The 15,352-nt window shown below is 46.4% G+C and overlaps 2 protein-coding genes across 2 annotated transcripts in view; one reads left to right on the forward strand and one right to left on the reverse strand.

The window, feature by feature from the left end:
* The window catches only part of xpnpep3 (X-prolyl aminopeptidase 3, mitochondrial), a 37,938-nt gene extending 24,448 nt beyond the window's left edge, over window positions 1–13,490 (reverse strand). Inside the window, exons 1-4 of the mRNA XM_078532029.1 lie at window positions 13,316–13,490; window positions 11,554–11,670; window positions 9,438–9,845; window positions 3,506–3,708 (exon numbers count right to left, since the gene is read on the reverse strand). Of these exons, the coding sequence (XP_078388155.1) occupies window positions 3,506–3,708; window positions 9,438–9,845; window positions 11,554–11,670; window positions 13,316–13,373 (786 nt within the window). The 5' untranslated portion in view covers window positions 13,374–13,490. The remainder of the gene's footprint in view (window positions 1–3,505; window positions 3,709–9,437; window positions 9,846–11,553; window positions 11,671–13,315) is intronic.
* Window positions 13,491–13,753: 263 nt separating this feature from the next.
* Window positions 13,754–15,352, forward strand: part of st13 (ST13 Hsp70 interacting protein) — a 60,329-nt gene continuing 58,730 nt past the window's right edge. Inside the window, exon 1 of the mRNA XM_078532047.1 lies at window positions 13,754–14,042. Within this exon, the coding sequence (XP_078388173.1) occupies window positions 13,933–14,042 (110 nt within the window). The 5' untranslated portion in view covers window positions 13,754–13,932. The remainder of the gene's footprint in view (window positions 14,043–15,352) is intronic.

Genomic DNA, 15,352 nt, shown 5'->3' on the forward strand with positions numbered 1-15,352 from the left:
ACCCAGGTCCCTTTGGACATCAACGCTTCCCAATCTCTCACCAGTTAAGAAATACTCTGCATTTCTGTGGATAACTTCACATTTTTCCACGTTATATTCCATCTGCTCTGTTCTTGCTCACACACTTAGCCTGCAAAATCATCTTGAAGCCTCTTTGCATCCTCCTCACAACCCCATTCCCACCTAGTTTTGCGTTATCAGCAAACTTGGAGATATATTTGATCCCCGCATCTAAATCATTAAAATAGGTTGAATAGCTGGGGCCCAAGCACTGATCCTTGTGTTATCCTGCAAATCTGAGAATAACCCATTTATTCCTACTCTTGTTTTCTGTCTGTTGACTAATTCTGAACACATGCCAGCATATTACTCCCAATCCCACCTGCTCTAATTTTGTTTACTAACCTCCTATGTGGGACCTTATCGAAAGCCTTCTTAAAATCCAAATACACCACATTTACCGGTTCCCCCTTATCTATTCTGCTTCTCACATTCTCAAAAAACTCCAACATGATTTTCTTTTAGACATGATGGGCTGAATGGCCTCTTTCTGTGCCTAACTTTGCTGTGGTTCAATGTTTGTCAAACATGTTTTCCTTTTCACAAATTCATGTTGATTCTGCCCAATCGTCTCATTATTTTCTAAGTGTGCAGCTATCACATCCTTTATTATAGATTCTAGCATTTTCCCCACTACTGATGTCAGGCTAACAGGTCTGTAGTTCCCTGTTTTCTCTCTCTCTCCCCTTTCTCAAATAGCAGGGTTACATTTGCTACCTTCCAATCTGCAGGAACCATTCCAGAAACTATAGAAATTTGAAAGATGACCACCAACACATCCACTGTATCTACAGCCACCTCTTTCAACACTCTGGGATACAGATCATCAACTCCAGGTGATTTATCAACTTTCAGTCCCATTAATTTCTCCATGACTGGGTTGGGGTTCACTGTCCACACGCACTGCCTGTCCTTGAACAGGATGATGCTCCCTTGGGTGAGGTAATGTGTGGGTGTTGCTGCCAAGAACTTTGGGGCTGTACTGGAGACCGGTGCCTTCAGAAGTGAAAGTGTGACGAAAATATTTGTAGCATACAAACAGGCCATTCGTCCAATCGATGCTGGTGTTCATGCTCCACATGAGCCTCCTCCCGCTCTACTTCATCTGTCCCCATGCCTTTCTCCCTCATGTTTATCCCCCTTAAGTGCATCTTTGCTATTTGCCCCAATTACTCCATGTGGTAGCGAGTTCCACACACTCACCACTCTCTGAGCAAAGAGGCTGAATTCCCTACTGGATTAATTAGTGACTCTGGGCTGATCAGTTTAATCTTGGTGGTGGGAAAGATTTTAGGAATGATCATTTGGAACAAAATTAACAGTCACATGGGCAAAAGCATTAGAGACAGTGCAGAAAAGCTTCAACAGGATGGCTCCAGGGATGAGGAAATTCAATTACGTAGAAATATTGGAGAAGTTTGGACTGTTCTCCTTGGAGAAGATCGAGAGGAGATCTGATAGAGGTGTTCAAAATCATGAGGGGTCTGGCCAGAGCAGATAGGGAGAAACTGTTCCCATTGGTGCAAGGAGCGAGAACAAAAGGGCACAGATTTAAGGCAATTGACAAGAGAAGCAATGGAGACATGGGGATAAACTTCTACACGCAGCGAGTGGTCAAGATCTGGAATGCACTGCCTGAATGTGGGGGAAGCAGACTCAATCCAGGTTTCAAAAGGGAATTGGATTATTGTCCGAAAGAAAATAAAAATCAGGATTATGGGGAAATGGAAGGGGAATGGCACTCAGTGAACTGCCAGCACGAATAAGATGGACTGTCTATGCTGGAATCATGCTATGATCCTAAATGTGGATTAATTAAGGAAAATCAGCAGGGATTTGTTAAGAGCAAATGGTGTTTAACTTGCTTGAATTTTCTGATGAAGTGAGAGAGGGTTTGTGAGAATAATGTGGTTGATGTGGTGTACATGGACTTTTAAAAAGCATTTGGTAAAGTGCCACATAACAGGCTTGTCAGCAAAGTTAGGGCTCATGGAATAAAAGGGAGAGTAGTAGCATGGTTACGAAAATGGCTGAGTGACAGGAAACAGACAGTAGTGGTGACTGGTTGTTTTTCGACTGGAGGAAAGTATATAGTGGGATTCCCCAGGGGCCAGTGTTTGGATTCCCTGCCTTTCTTGATCTATATTAATGACTTAGACATGATTTCAAGTTCGTGAATAGCGCAAAACATGGAAGTGTTGTGAACTGTGAGGAAGATAGTGATAAACCTCAACATGACATAGACAGGCTGGTGGAATGGGTGGACAAGTGGCAGATGAAATTGAATGCAGAGATGTCTGAAGTGATTCATTTTGGTAGGAAGAATGAGGAAAGGCTAGATAAAATAAAGAGTATATTCCTAAAGCGAGTGCAGGAGGGAGGAACCTTGGGGTATATGTGAACAAATCATTGAAGGCGGCAGGGCAGTTGAGTAAGTGGCTAATAAGGCACCTGGGATCCTATATATAGAAGCATAGAATACAAAAGCAAGGAAGCTATGTTAAACCTGTATAAAACACTGGTCTGGCCTCGACTAGAGTATTGTGTCCAGTTCTAAGCACCGCACTTTATGATGAATGTAATGGCGTTAGAACGCAGAAGAGATTCACAAGAATGGTTCCACAGTTCAGTTACATGCATAAATAGGAGAATATGGGGATTTTCTTCTTGGAGAGAGATGGTTAAGAGGAGATTTGTTAAAAGTGCTCTAAAATTGAGGGGTCTGGACAGAGTAGTTAGGGAGAATAAAAGCAAAAAACTGCGGATGCTGGAAATCCAAAACAAAAACAAAAACACCTGGAAAAACTCAGTAGGTCTGGCAGCATCTGTGGAGAGGAACACAGTTAACGTTTCGAGTCCGCGTGACTCTTCAGCAGAACAGACTCTTCTGTTGAAGAGTCACGCGGACTCGAAACGTTAACTGTGTTCCTCTCCACAGATGCTGCCAGACCTGCTGAGTTTTTCCAGGTACTTTTGTTTTTGTTTTTGATAGGGAGAAACTGTTTCCATTGACAGAAGAAGATTTGAGAAACAGAGGATATCGATTTATGGTGATTGGCAAAAGAAGCAACGGTAGCATGAGGGAAAACTTTTTCAGGCAGTGAGTGATTAGGACTGGAATGCACTCCCTGAGTGTGGTGGAGGCAGATTCAATTGAAACCTCTGAAAGAGAATTGGATAACTATCTGAAGAGAAAATATCTGCAGGACTATGGCGATAAGATGGGTGAGTGGGACTAGGTGAGTTGCTCTTGCAGGGAGCCAGCATGGACACAGCAGGCTGAATGGCTTTCTCTGTGCTTGTAACCTTTCTATGATCTTATATTTGTGGCATCTAGTTTTGGGGTCCTCTCCAAGTGGAAACTGGAAAAAATGAAGATTGATCCTCTCTTCAACAGAAACACCATTCCTATAAGCCCTGCTCCCCATACTCTGTTATAACCTACCTCGGAGGTAATCTTTGCAGCCATCTTCATGAGTGCAATCTCCGTGTCCGACTTAATGAGCCGTAGGTATTGAACAAGTCTCTGAACTGGCTGGACAGTGTTGCTGCTTTGAGTCTTAGTATCTATAAAGGGCTGCATGTATTCCTTGTATAACCCTGGGTGAACAGCTGACCCATTGTCGTACCACACCGTGCAGCCTTCATCTATTTGAGAAATGGAAAGGAGACAGAGGCAATTCTTTGGTCAGTACAGTGTAACAACTTTCATTCATATAGTGTCTTTGACATAGTGCTTGATAGAAGCGTTATTGAACAAAATTTGACACTGAGCTCATACGTTGATATTAGACCCAAAGCTTGTTCAAAGAGGTAGGTTTCAACTCAAAAGCAAACAAGAAGCATTATTGTAATCTGGAGCATACGGCTCTGCTCTGAGCTGCTGCCTAAAAGCCAGCTGGGTGCAGGTTTGTGGATTTCCCTGCAATCTTTCCAACTTGATCCTACCACACAGGAATCGCACTCCCCATTCAGTCATCAGCTGTTTGCCTCCTTTGCTGCAGGAGAGTTAGTCCCATTATCGACTGGCTGGGAGGGAAACAGCATGTCTGACTGCTCTCTCAGTAGTGCATGGGGACAGAGGTGGAACAGAATCATACAGCACTAAAATAGGACATTCAGCCCATCATGGTTGTCTTGGTTCGCTGAAAGAGCGATGCAATGAGTCCTGCCCCCCTGCTCTTTCCCCATAATCCTGCAAAATTTTCCCATCAAGTATTTATCCAATTCCCTTGTGAAAGTTACTACTGAGTCTGCTTCGAGCACCCTTTCAGCTAGTGCAGTCTAAAAGTATCTCGTCTTTCCCCATGGCTTTTTGGTCAATTATCTTAAATCTGTGTGCTCCAGTTATTGACCCCTTGCTAATAGAAACAGTTTCTCCCTATCTGCTCTATCAAAGCCCCACATAATTTTGGAGACCTCTATCAAATCTTCTCTTAACCTCTCTGCTCAAAGGAGGATAATCTCAGATTCTTCCATCTCTCCATATAATTAAAATCCCTCATCCCTGGTACCATTCTGGTAAATATCCTCTGCAGCCTATACAAGACTTAACATCCTTAATAAAGCGGGGTGCCCAGAATTTGACCCAATCCCCCAACTGAGGTCTAACCAGTGATTTAGAAAGGTTTAGAATAACCCTCTTGCTTTTGTACTCGATGTCTCTGCTTTTAAAGCCAATGTTCCCCTCGCCTTTCTTAACAGATTGATAAACTTGTCCTGCCACCTTCAAAGATTTTTTACTAGTTTGAATTCTGCCTGGAGTATTCCAGATTAACCTTTTCCATGCCAAAAACCATCTTCCGAGCCTCTGTAAAATCACAACTCAGGTACTTGCTTTCTAAGTTGAAATTCCAGGCCTCTCCAGTATCGATAGATACTGCCCTGTCCATATGGACATGTTTTCAGTCATGTTTAGGTCTGCACAGACCCTTCTGTCACTCCTCAGGAAAGAGGGCAGCAAGGTGCTCAACGATTGCTAACTCTTTGCCTTCCTGCAGCACCACCCATAAGAAGGAAGAGGGCTTACAATGCTTTACATTAAGGAGGAAAAACATTGCATTATGGAGGGAAAAAAGGGCTACGACTAGGGTGGACCTTTATTCCTTTCATCATCTTGACCTGCCACCTTCAAAGGGTGGGTATGTGAGCCCCAGGTCTTTCTGTTCCTGCAATCCACTGGAAAATCGCTGCATCTGGTTTATATTGCCACTCCTCATCTGCCTTCCAGAATGCATCACTTCACAATTCCATTACATTTCATCTGCCATTTCACCAGAGTTACATCTCCCTGAAGTCTGCTACTTTCCTCCTCACTATGTTCTACATTTCCAACTATGTATCATCTGCAAACTTTGAAGTTATCCCTTGGTACCCAAGTCCAGGCCAGTAATATATATCAAAAAGAGCAGTGGTCCGAATACTGACCCCCTGGGAGACAATATTATACGCTCCCTCCAGTTTGGAAAACAGCTCTTCACTATTACTCTCTTTTTTCAGTCTTGTGGACAATTTTGTGTCCACACTGCCACTGCCCCTTTAATTTCATGGGCTTCAATTTTGTTAACAAATCTATCATGTGGTACTTTATCAAACACCTTTTGAAAGTCCACATCCACATTGACTGCACTACCTTTATCAATCCTGTCCATTGTTTCATGGAAGAATTCAATCAAGTTAGTCCGAGACTACTGGCCTTTAACAAATTCATGTCAGCTGTCATTTATTAACCTGTTCTTCCAAATGACAACGAATTTTGTCTCAGATTATTGTCTCTAGAAAATTCACATCACAGACATTAGGCTAACTGGCCGGTACCTTATCTCGCCCCTTTTTTGAACACAAGAAAAATCAAGAAAAAATCAGGAAAAAATAAGTGACTGAAAAAAAATCAAGGTTGGCAGAAATTACTTCCATTGTGACATTCGAGTATTCTGAGGTTGGCTGGTTAATCATCAACATTCCCCCACAGCACTGCAGACTTGCTGACCTCCAATATCAGATCACAAACTTTACCGCACACGATTGACTCAGTTCTAGTCTCCACATTTCTTCTTTTAGGGTCAACATAGTCCAAAGAGGCTCTGATTACTTCCACCAACCTCCCTCGGTGGGGGGCGGGGGCGGTGGTTAATACCTGGTCACTGGAAACTGACATGTTTGAACTCTTGCTAGGTTGAGAAGAACAATTGACCAGCAAATATAAACCCAGACTGGACATTTACATCAAGCCATTTGAACAGTCTTTCCACCATTTGTAGGTGCAGTACTTCAGCAGCAACTTTAGATCTCTCTGAATTTCAACTGAACCCCTGGAAATGCACATGCAGAATCATACAGCCCATTTGTCATTCAGCCCATCTGAAGAGCCCTCCAATTATTCCGACTCCCTTGATTTTTGCTAGTGACTCTGAAAATGTTTCCTTTCAACAATGACTTATATATAATATATATCTATATAGCATTAAATAACACAATAAAACTTCCAAAGGTGATTTACAGGAACATTACAAAACAAAGTCTGACCTCGAGTCACATAGGGAGATATTAGGCTAGATGACCAAAAGCTTGGTCAAAGTGGGAGGTTTTAAAGTGTGTGAGAAAAGGGGAAGGCGAGGTACAGAGGAGGAGAGGTATTGGGGGGGTATTCCAGAGCTCAGGGCCCAAGCAACTGAAGGTGCCGCCGCTAATGGTGGAGCGAATATGACTGGAGATGCGCAAGAGGCTAGAGTTAAAGGATCGCAGATCTCTGGGGGTTGTGAGGCTGGAGCAGATTACAGAGTCTTTTTATTCTTTCATGGGATGTGGGGATTAGCCTGGGCGTCTGGATTACTAATCCAGTGACATTATCACCACGTCACCATCTCACTGATAGGGAGGAGTGAGAGCATGAAGGGATTATGTAGAGGTCCAGTTCCTTTTTGAAATGTAATATTGAATCTGCTTCCAACACACTTTCAGCCAGTGCATTCTGGATCACAGTAAAACCATTTCTCTTAATCTTCACCCCCACCTGATTCTTAGACCAATTATTTGAAATGTGCTCTCTTATTATTAACCCTCCTGCTGGTGGAATAAATTTCTCCCCATTTGTCCTATCAAAACTGATTGAATTTTGAACACATTTTATTAAATCTCTTTTTAAACTCCTCTGCTCTTAAGGAGAACCTCTCTAATCTCTCCAGATAACTGAAATCCCTCATCTCTGGTACTATTCTAGTAAATCTCCTCCACACCCTTTCCAAGGCTTGAAGGTCCTGTTTTATTGCGTACATGATTGCATAGCTGGAGCCCAGCAGCAGTCAGCCTAACTTTCTGAATGGCCCCACTGGTTACCTAACAAACATCTGGCCTCCGCTGGTGCTTTGGACATTCAGGACTGCTCATCACCAAATGCTTAACCCTGGTCCTCGAATAAGGAGCTTTAACAAGGAGATTGAATCTGGGACTTTTCTGGTCTGTGTAGCTCATGCCACTAGGCATTGTGTTTACCAACAAATGCACTAGGAAAGCCCAAGAACACAAGAACTAGGGGCAGGAGTAGGCAATTCAGCCCCTCGAGCCTGCCCCGCCATTCATTACGATCATGGCTGATCTCATTTCGGCCTCAACTCCAATTTCCCTCCCTCTCCCCATAGCCTTTCAACCCATTACTAATTAAAAATCTGTCTATCTCCTCCTTAAATTTATTCAGCGTCCCGGCATCCACTGCACTCTGAGGTAGTGAATTCCACAGATTCACGACCCTTTGCGAAAAGTAATTCCTCCTCATCTCTGATTTAAATCTACCACCCCTTAGCCTAAAACTATGGCCTCTCGTTCTAGAATGTCCCACAAGGGGAAACATCTGCTCCACGTCTACTTTGTCTATCCCCTTTAGCTTCTTATATTCCTCAATTAGATCTCCTCTCATCCTTCTAAACTCTAGCGAGTATAGGCCTAAACTACTCAATCTCTCCTCATAAGACAAGCCCCGCATCTCTGGAATCAATCTAGTGAACCTCCTCTGAACTGCCTCCAGTGCAACTACATCCTTCCTCAAGTAAGGGGACCAAAACTGTGCACAGTACTCCAGGTGCTGTCTCACCAATGCCTTGTACAGTTGCAACAACACTTCCTTATTTTTATACTCTATTCCTTTAGCAATAAATGCCAAAATTCCATTTGTCTTCCTTCTTACCTGCTGTACCTGCATACTAGCTTTCAGTGATTCATGCACAAGGACACCCAGGTCCCTCTGCACTGATGCATTCTGAAGTTTCTCTCCATTTAAATAATAAGTGGCCTTTTTATTCTTCCGACCAAAATGGATAACCTCACACTTATCCACGTTAAACTCTATCTGCCAAATTCTGGCCCATTCACTGAACCTGTCCATATCCATTTGTAAATTTCTTATTTCTTCATTGCAACTTACTTTCCCACCTATTTTGGTGTCTTCTGCAAATTTAGCTATGCAAAAGAAGATGCAAATCACTTCTGTTCATTTAATCATCCATGTAAAACATTTACGGGTGGGGTGTGGGATCTGGATTGCTCCAGGCACCTTGCCCAGAGCGCTCCCAGGTCAGCAACAGTGCAGAGCTGACGTAGAGCTCCCTCTACTCTGCCCCTGCAGTGGATGCTAACCTCCAGCCTTCTATCCCTGAATCCAAGTCATTAATATAGATTGTAAATAGTTGGGGCCCAAGGACCGAACCCTGTGGCACCCCACTAGTTACAGTTTGCCATCCAGAAAAAGACCCATTTATCTCGACTCTGCTTTCTGTTGGTTAGCCAATCCTCTATCCAAGCTAATATATTACCCCTAACTCCGTGTGATCTTAACTTGTGTATTAATCTTTTGTGCACGGCATGGAATGCATTCTCAGGTCCTCATAGGTAAAATCACCCGCAGCGCCACACAAACTGATCTTAGTTATGAGCAGTTGTTGAGTAGCGGCAGATTACATTAATGTTTTAAAATTTGTCACAGAAAGATCAGGAAATTTACTGTTAAATTAAAATCCTAGCATGAACGTACGTCAAAAAGTAGCCTCGCGTCATTAGAAACATTGATGGGAATGAATCAACGGGAATGGCTACCAGCAAATGCAAATCGCTTCTGTTCATTTAATCATCCGTGTAAAACATTTACGGGTGGGGTGTGGGATCTGGATTGCTCCAGGCGCCTTGCCCAGAGCACTCCCAGGTCAGTAACACTGCAGATCCGGCGTAGAGTTCCCTCTACTCAGCCCCTGCAGTGGAGGCTAACCTCCAGCCTCTAAATGGTGATCCTGGTCTGACATTTCCATTCCCCATAGAAACAATTCCTGTGGCCGTGCTGAATGAGGCTGTCACTCCAGATCCCACATGCACGAAAAGCAGACGTTACTGACCTTTAAACCTCTGCACATACTGTCCAAACTCCTCAGTAGCGTAGGCCTCGTCCACCCCTGTGAGGGAAACTGCACCATCTACCCCAGAGCGTGGGCCGTCCCATAGCTCTCGGTTCTGGTTCCTCCTTGGCACAAATAAGACAGTCTTGTGGGAAGGCAGGCTCTTTCCGGGAATACTGTGGAGCAGCAGAATGCTGTCCGGCTCCTGAAAGCCGCAGAGGTAAAGGAAGTTTGTGTTCTGGTGGAAGGGGAAAGGGATGTCGTTCGTCATGTAATAAGTGGGGTGGGACAGCAGAATGACGGCATGGTCAGAAGTCCCCAAGGTCTCGGCTTCTTTGTGGATCAGGCTCAGCAGTTTGTGTCGACGCAGGGCATATTCCACCTGCGACAACCCGGGTGTCACCTCGCCTGTAAGTGATGCAGAAATACAGTCACACTCTCTGAAATACCACAGCTTCTTGATGTGCTCATCACAGCATCAGAAAATGGTAGGATTCCAAAGCAGGTGAGAGAGGGAAGGAGGTTCGACCACTCTTCTCTCCCAGATGCTGACCAAGTGGGTTTCCAGTGTTATTTCACATTCCTGGAATTAACATTGTTGCTTATCATTGAGCACTTTTTCTGACTAATCCAAACCCTATATAAATCAGCTGCAACAGAGATGAATAGCATTGATGGATTTAACAACATATTTATATAGCATCTTTAATGTAATAAAACGTCCCAAGGTGCTTCACAGGAGCATTAAAAGCAAAGTCAGACACCGAGCCACATAAGGAGATATTTGATCAGATGACCAAAAGCTTGGTCAAAGAGATAGGTTTTAAGGGGTGCCTTTAAGGTGAAAAGTGAGGTAGAGAGGCATAGGGAGGGAATTCCAGAGCTTGGGGCCCAGGCATCTGATGGCATGGCCACCAACGGTACAGCAATTAGAATTGAGGATGTACAAGAGACCAGAGTTAGAGCAGCTCAGCTACCTCAGAGGGTTGTGGGTTTGGAGGAAATTACAGAGGTCGGGAGGGGTAAAAGCTGAAGATAGATATGCACATAAGGAAGAAAGGAACCAAAGGTTATGCTGAAGACGGGTGGGAGGAGGCCTGTGTGGAGCATAAACACAGACATGGAACCTGTTGGGCCGAGTGGCCTTTTCTGTGCTGTACATTCAAGAAAAACTTTCATTTATATAGCGCCTTTAAAACAATACCTTATTCCATTTGTTTTTTGTTAACCGCTTCTATCTCTGTGCTCGAGATTTTCTTTCTTTTTTGTTGGGACGAACCACTTTTAAAAGCATAATTTTGTCTCTCAAGTTTTCCCTCAGCGTTGGGGACAGACAGACAATCTTGTTCTCTGCTGCAGTGGCATAGCACTGAGGAGGTCAGTGCCAACAGCTCCCTGGTGCCTGGATTTATTCTTACAGCATTGTGTGATGGAATCATTTAATACAGGGCTATAGAAGCATTGCATTTGTAGATGACATTGGTGAACATAATGGACCCTCAAAGGCTTGCAGTGGCTAGAGTCTTCAGCTTTGATCTCACAAAGTTTTATCGATTCCCTCCGCTGGGTGGGAAATCAGGGTCTAGTGCACCAGAAGCAGAAACCCAGCAATGCCTTAAATCCATGTTGCCATTATTAGCATATATTCAAAGGGAACTGGCAAAAAAACTGGAGACAAGGCGAGGTTTATTTGTTTAAACACAATGAGTTGTTGTGATCTGGAATGCGCTGCCTGAAAGGGTGTGGAAGCAGATTCAATAGGAACTTTCAAAAGAGAATGCTCGAAGGGGCTTATGGGAAAAGGGCAGGGAAGTGGGACTAACTGGACAGCTCCTTCAAAGAACCAACAAAGACATGCTGGGCTGAATGACCTCCTTCTGTGCTGTCTCATCCCATGAGCTTGATGCCAACAGATTGCACTGTCCTTAATTTCTGCCAGAAAGGCCACAGCACTAAGACAGGCCTTTCCAAATCTCCAAACCCACAACACTGAATCCAGCAAGGAAGAAATATAAACACGAGAACCAAATGCGGACTGGTTTGCTTAGGTTTGGAAGCTGCTTATTGGACAAATACGCATTCATCAAATCACTCACTTTTTCATTTAACTCCGTACCTGTTTTAAGGAGGTGGGGGTGTGTGAAAGGGCTTGGCTGCCCGAGGTAGCGAGGGGGCAGGTTCTTCTGTCCAGAAGGTATTACGGAAAATTTCTTCCGGAAGCAGATATCACATCCTGAAGAATGGAAAGTGCAGAGGACCATTAAATCAGCCTCTTCCAGAGGAAACGGAACGCAGAATTAAAATGATGAAGGGTTCAGCGATTCTACAGTCACACCTTGCCTGAACAAATTCATTGCTAAAGCTGTTTCTAATCCAAAACCTTTTTGGTCCAACAACAAAATTCAGCAATAGCCCAGAAGTTACTCTCAAAATCCATCCTGGTTATAGGGGTGAGGGGACTGGCAAATGATCTATTATCTAACTCTAATACAAGCAGAGGTGGACCTGTTTGTCCCAGAAGGGCACAGGAATGTGCCAAAAATACAGCGCCACTGATCTAGTCCAAGTATCTAATTCCAAAGAAGAGTCATAGGGACTCGAAATGTTAACTCTGTTTTTCTCTCTCCACAGACGCTGCCAGGCCTACTGAGTTTTTCCAGCACTTTGTTTTTATACCACAGATCTCTTCACAGGGCACTTGGAAAATCTCCCGATTTCCCTGTGGCTGGTCCACCCCTGTAAAGAAGCTCCTGGTTCAGCAAATTAAGTCTGCACTTCCATCACCTCCAAGTTCCCCTCCAAATCACACATATAGAATGACACCATCCTGGCTTGGATACACAGCACCATTATCATTGGGACAAAATCCTGAAAATCTCTCCCTAAAAGTATTGTGGGACCGCAGTTCGTCTTCTCCACCAGAGTCAGCGGTGCCATTTTTTTGAACAAGAGCTCCCAACAGCTCCACCACCCCGATGCCCTTTAGGGAGGGAAATCTGCCATCCTTACCTGGTCTGGCCAACACATGACTCCAGACCCACAACAATGCGGTTGACTCTTAACTACCCTCTGAAATGGTCAAGCCAGCCTCTCAGTTCAACGGGAATTAGGGATGGGAAACAAATGTTGGCCTCGTCAGCGATGCCCATATCCCATGAAAGAGTAAAAAACACACAATTGATCGGTGATACATTTTTTCATAGGAATGCAAAGGATCCTGCAGTTGGAAATGAATAATAAAGAAAGGCTCTAGTGATACTTTAATAGGGAAATCAAGTTGGTGAGGCCAGAAAGAAAATCTGCAGGCCATATGCACACACCTTCCAGTGGAAACCATGGGGCAAATTGTCTCGTTCCGACAAAGGGTCGTGAACCTGAAACATTAACTGTTTCTCTCTCTCTCTCTCCACAGAGGCTGGTTATTTCCAGCATTTTCTGTTCTTGTACAAAATTCTCTTCTTCAGTTGCATGGCAAAGGGGTTTCAAGAGAGAGAGAGAGAATAAGGTCAAAAAAATGGTCATTTGGATGCTTAAAAAAATCTCCTGTGCACCTTTCCGAAGGAGAGTTGTACTGGGCTCGGAACATTAACTCTCTTTCTCTCCCCACAGATGCTGCCAGGCCTGAGACTTTTCAGCACTTTGTTTTTGATTCCTGCACACCTTGTCCTTCCCTCCTCACACATTTACAGGGTTGGGTGCAAACTTTCATATTCATTCCCCCCTCCCCCCCCCCAAGTAAGTCTACCTTTAGTTCAAAAGTCCTTAATTCAGTAGCTGGACACTTGAGCCACCGACATGACATTGCAAGTGTCTTTGTGAGAGTGACCAGCTCATAAATAAATAAATATGCTCCCTCCCCACAATCTGGATTCTCTAACCTTGAATCCTGAGTTTCTTTAAAGCTGAGCTGGTGATTCTTAATGTTTTAGCAAACATAATTAACTGTCAGTCAGCATTATTATTATTATTATTATTATTTACAAACGTTATGGACACAGCCCACGTTTAGCTCTGATTCCCACATTAGTGGCCAAATAGTGACTTCCCTCAAGGGCCGTTCTCAGCCTCGTCGCATCATGATGACGTCACGGAGCGCTTCCCGCCCGCCCATTGGTCAGGAATTATGCCATCCTCGAACACTATTGGTTGCTCGGAAGGCCCCCCCCCGGGGGGGTCAGCTGCCGTTGCCGAGCCTGTGGGTCGTCCCGGGCGATGCCTGTCATTAAAAACTCCCCCGGGCAGCTCTGTTTGCGGAAAAGCCTCAAATCGCCCGTTTGTTGGCACCAAATAAAAAAAAAAACAAAGGCGCGATACCCAGAGGCGTCTTCGAGAGTTTCAGACGGGATCGCCTCCATATTCAAAACCAGGCAACGGACGGGGCGACAATTTCCAGAAAGTTCCAGAAGGCACCGCCAGCGGGGTGAACGGTGCGCATGCGTGTGGAGTGGGGGGAGGAGAGGAGAGGAGAGTGGTAGCGCGCAGTAACTCAGTCAGCATGGACCCACAGAAACTTCGGGACCTCAGCGCCTTTGTGCAGCTTTGCAAAGGGAACCCGGCCATACTGCACATGCCCGAGCTGCGCTTCTTCAGAGAATGGCTGGAAAGGTAAAGGTTTGGGGGAGGGGAGAACATTGGGAAGGGAATTAATAGAGGGGGGGGGGGGGAGGGGTCAGATGTGAGGCGGGGGGGGAGGGGGTCAGATGTGAGGCGGGGGGGAGAGGGGGTCAGATGTGAGGCGGGGGGGAGAGGGGGTCAGATGTGAGGCGGGGGGGGAGAGGGGGTCAGATGTGAGGCGGGGGGGAGAGGGGGTCAGATGTGAGGCGGGGGGGGAGAGGGGGTCAGATGTGAGGCGGGGGGGAGAGGGGGTCAGATGTGAGGCGGGGGGGAGAGGGGGTCAGATGTGAGGCGGGGGGGGAGAGGGGGTCAGATGTGAGGCGGGGGGGAGAGGGGGTCAGATGTGAGGCGGGGGGGGAGAGGGGGTCAGATGTGAGGCGGGGGTCAGATGTGAGGCGGGGGGGGAGAGGGGGTCAGATGTGAGGCTGGGGGGAGGGGGTCAGATGTGAGGCTGGGGGGGAGGGGGTCAGATGTGAGGCTGGGGGGGAGGGGGTCAGATGTGAGGCGGGGGGGGAGGGGGTCAGATGTGAGGCGGGGGGGGGAGGGGGTCAGATGTGAGGCGGGGGGGAGAGGGTCAGATGTGAGGCGGGGGGGAGGGGGGTCAGATGTGAGGCGGGGGGGAGGGGGTCAGATGTGAGGCAGGGTTGGGGAGGGGGTCACATGTGAGGCAGGGGGGAGGGGTCAGGGGTGAGGGTAGTAAGGGGTGGGGGGGTCAGGGAGATGGGGAGGGGTGGGGGAGTCAGGGAGATGGGGGAGGGGTTGGGGGGTCAGGGAGATGGGGGAGGGGTTGGGGGGTCAGGGAGATGGGGGAGGGGTGGGGGTGTCAGGGAGATGGGGAGGGGTGGGGGTGTCAGGGAGATGGGGAGGGGTGGGGGTGTCAGGGAGATGGGGAGGGGTGGGGGTGTCAGGGAGATGGGGAGGGGTGGGGGTGTCAGGGAGATGGGGGAGGGGTAGGGGTGTCAGGGAGATGGGGAGGGGTGGTAAGGGGTGGGGGCTTGGGGAGGGGAGATGGTACGGGGTGGGAAAGAGGGGGGATGGGAGCTAGGGGGTTGTGAGGAGGGGGTTCAAGGGGAGGGGAGTGGGGTAGGGGGGTCGCGGGGTGGTGGTTCAAGGGGTGGGTTGCGTTGAGGGGAGGGGATCGGGGGTTAGAGAGTAAGGAAGAGTGGAGGGGCGTCGGGGAGGGTTTGGAGGGGAAGGTGGTGTGGGAAGTGGTGGGGTGGGGTGTGGTGTTTAATCTCATCAAATGTTTTCTGAAAGTGAAGGTACACTTTTTTTAGTTCATGGGATGTGGGCATCACTGG

Source organism: Cetorhinus maximus, chromosome 29 (assembly GCF_964194155.1).
Source record: "Cetorhinus maximus chromosome 29, sCetMax3.hap1.1, whole genome shotgun sequence".
Classification (NCBI taxonomy): Eukaryota; Metazoa; Chordata; class Chondrichthyes; order Lamniformes; family Cetorhinidae; genus Cetorhinus; species Cetorhinus maximus.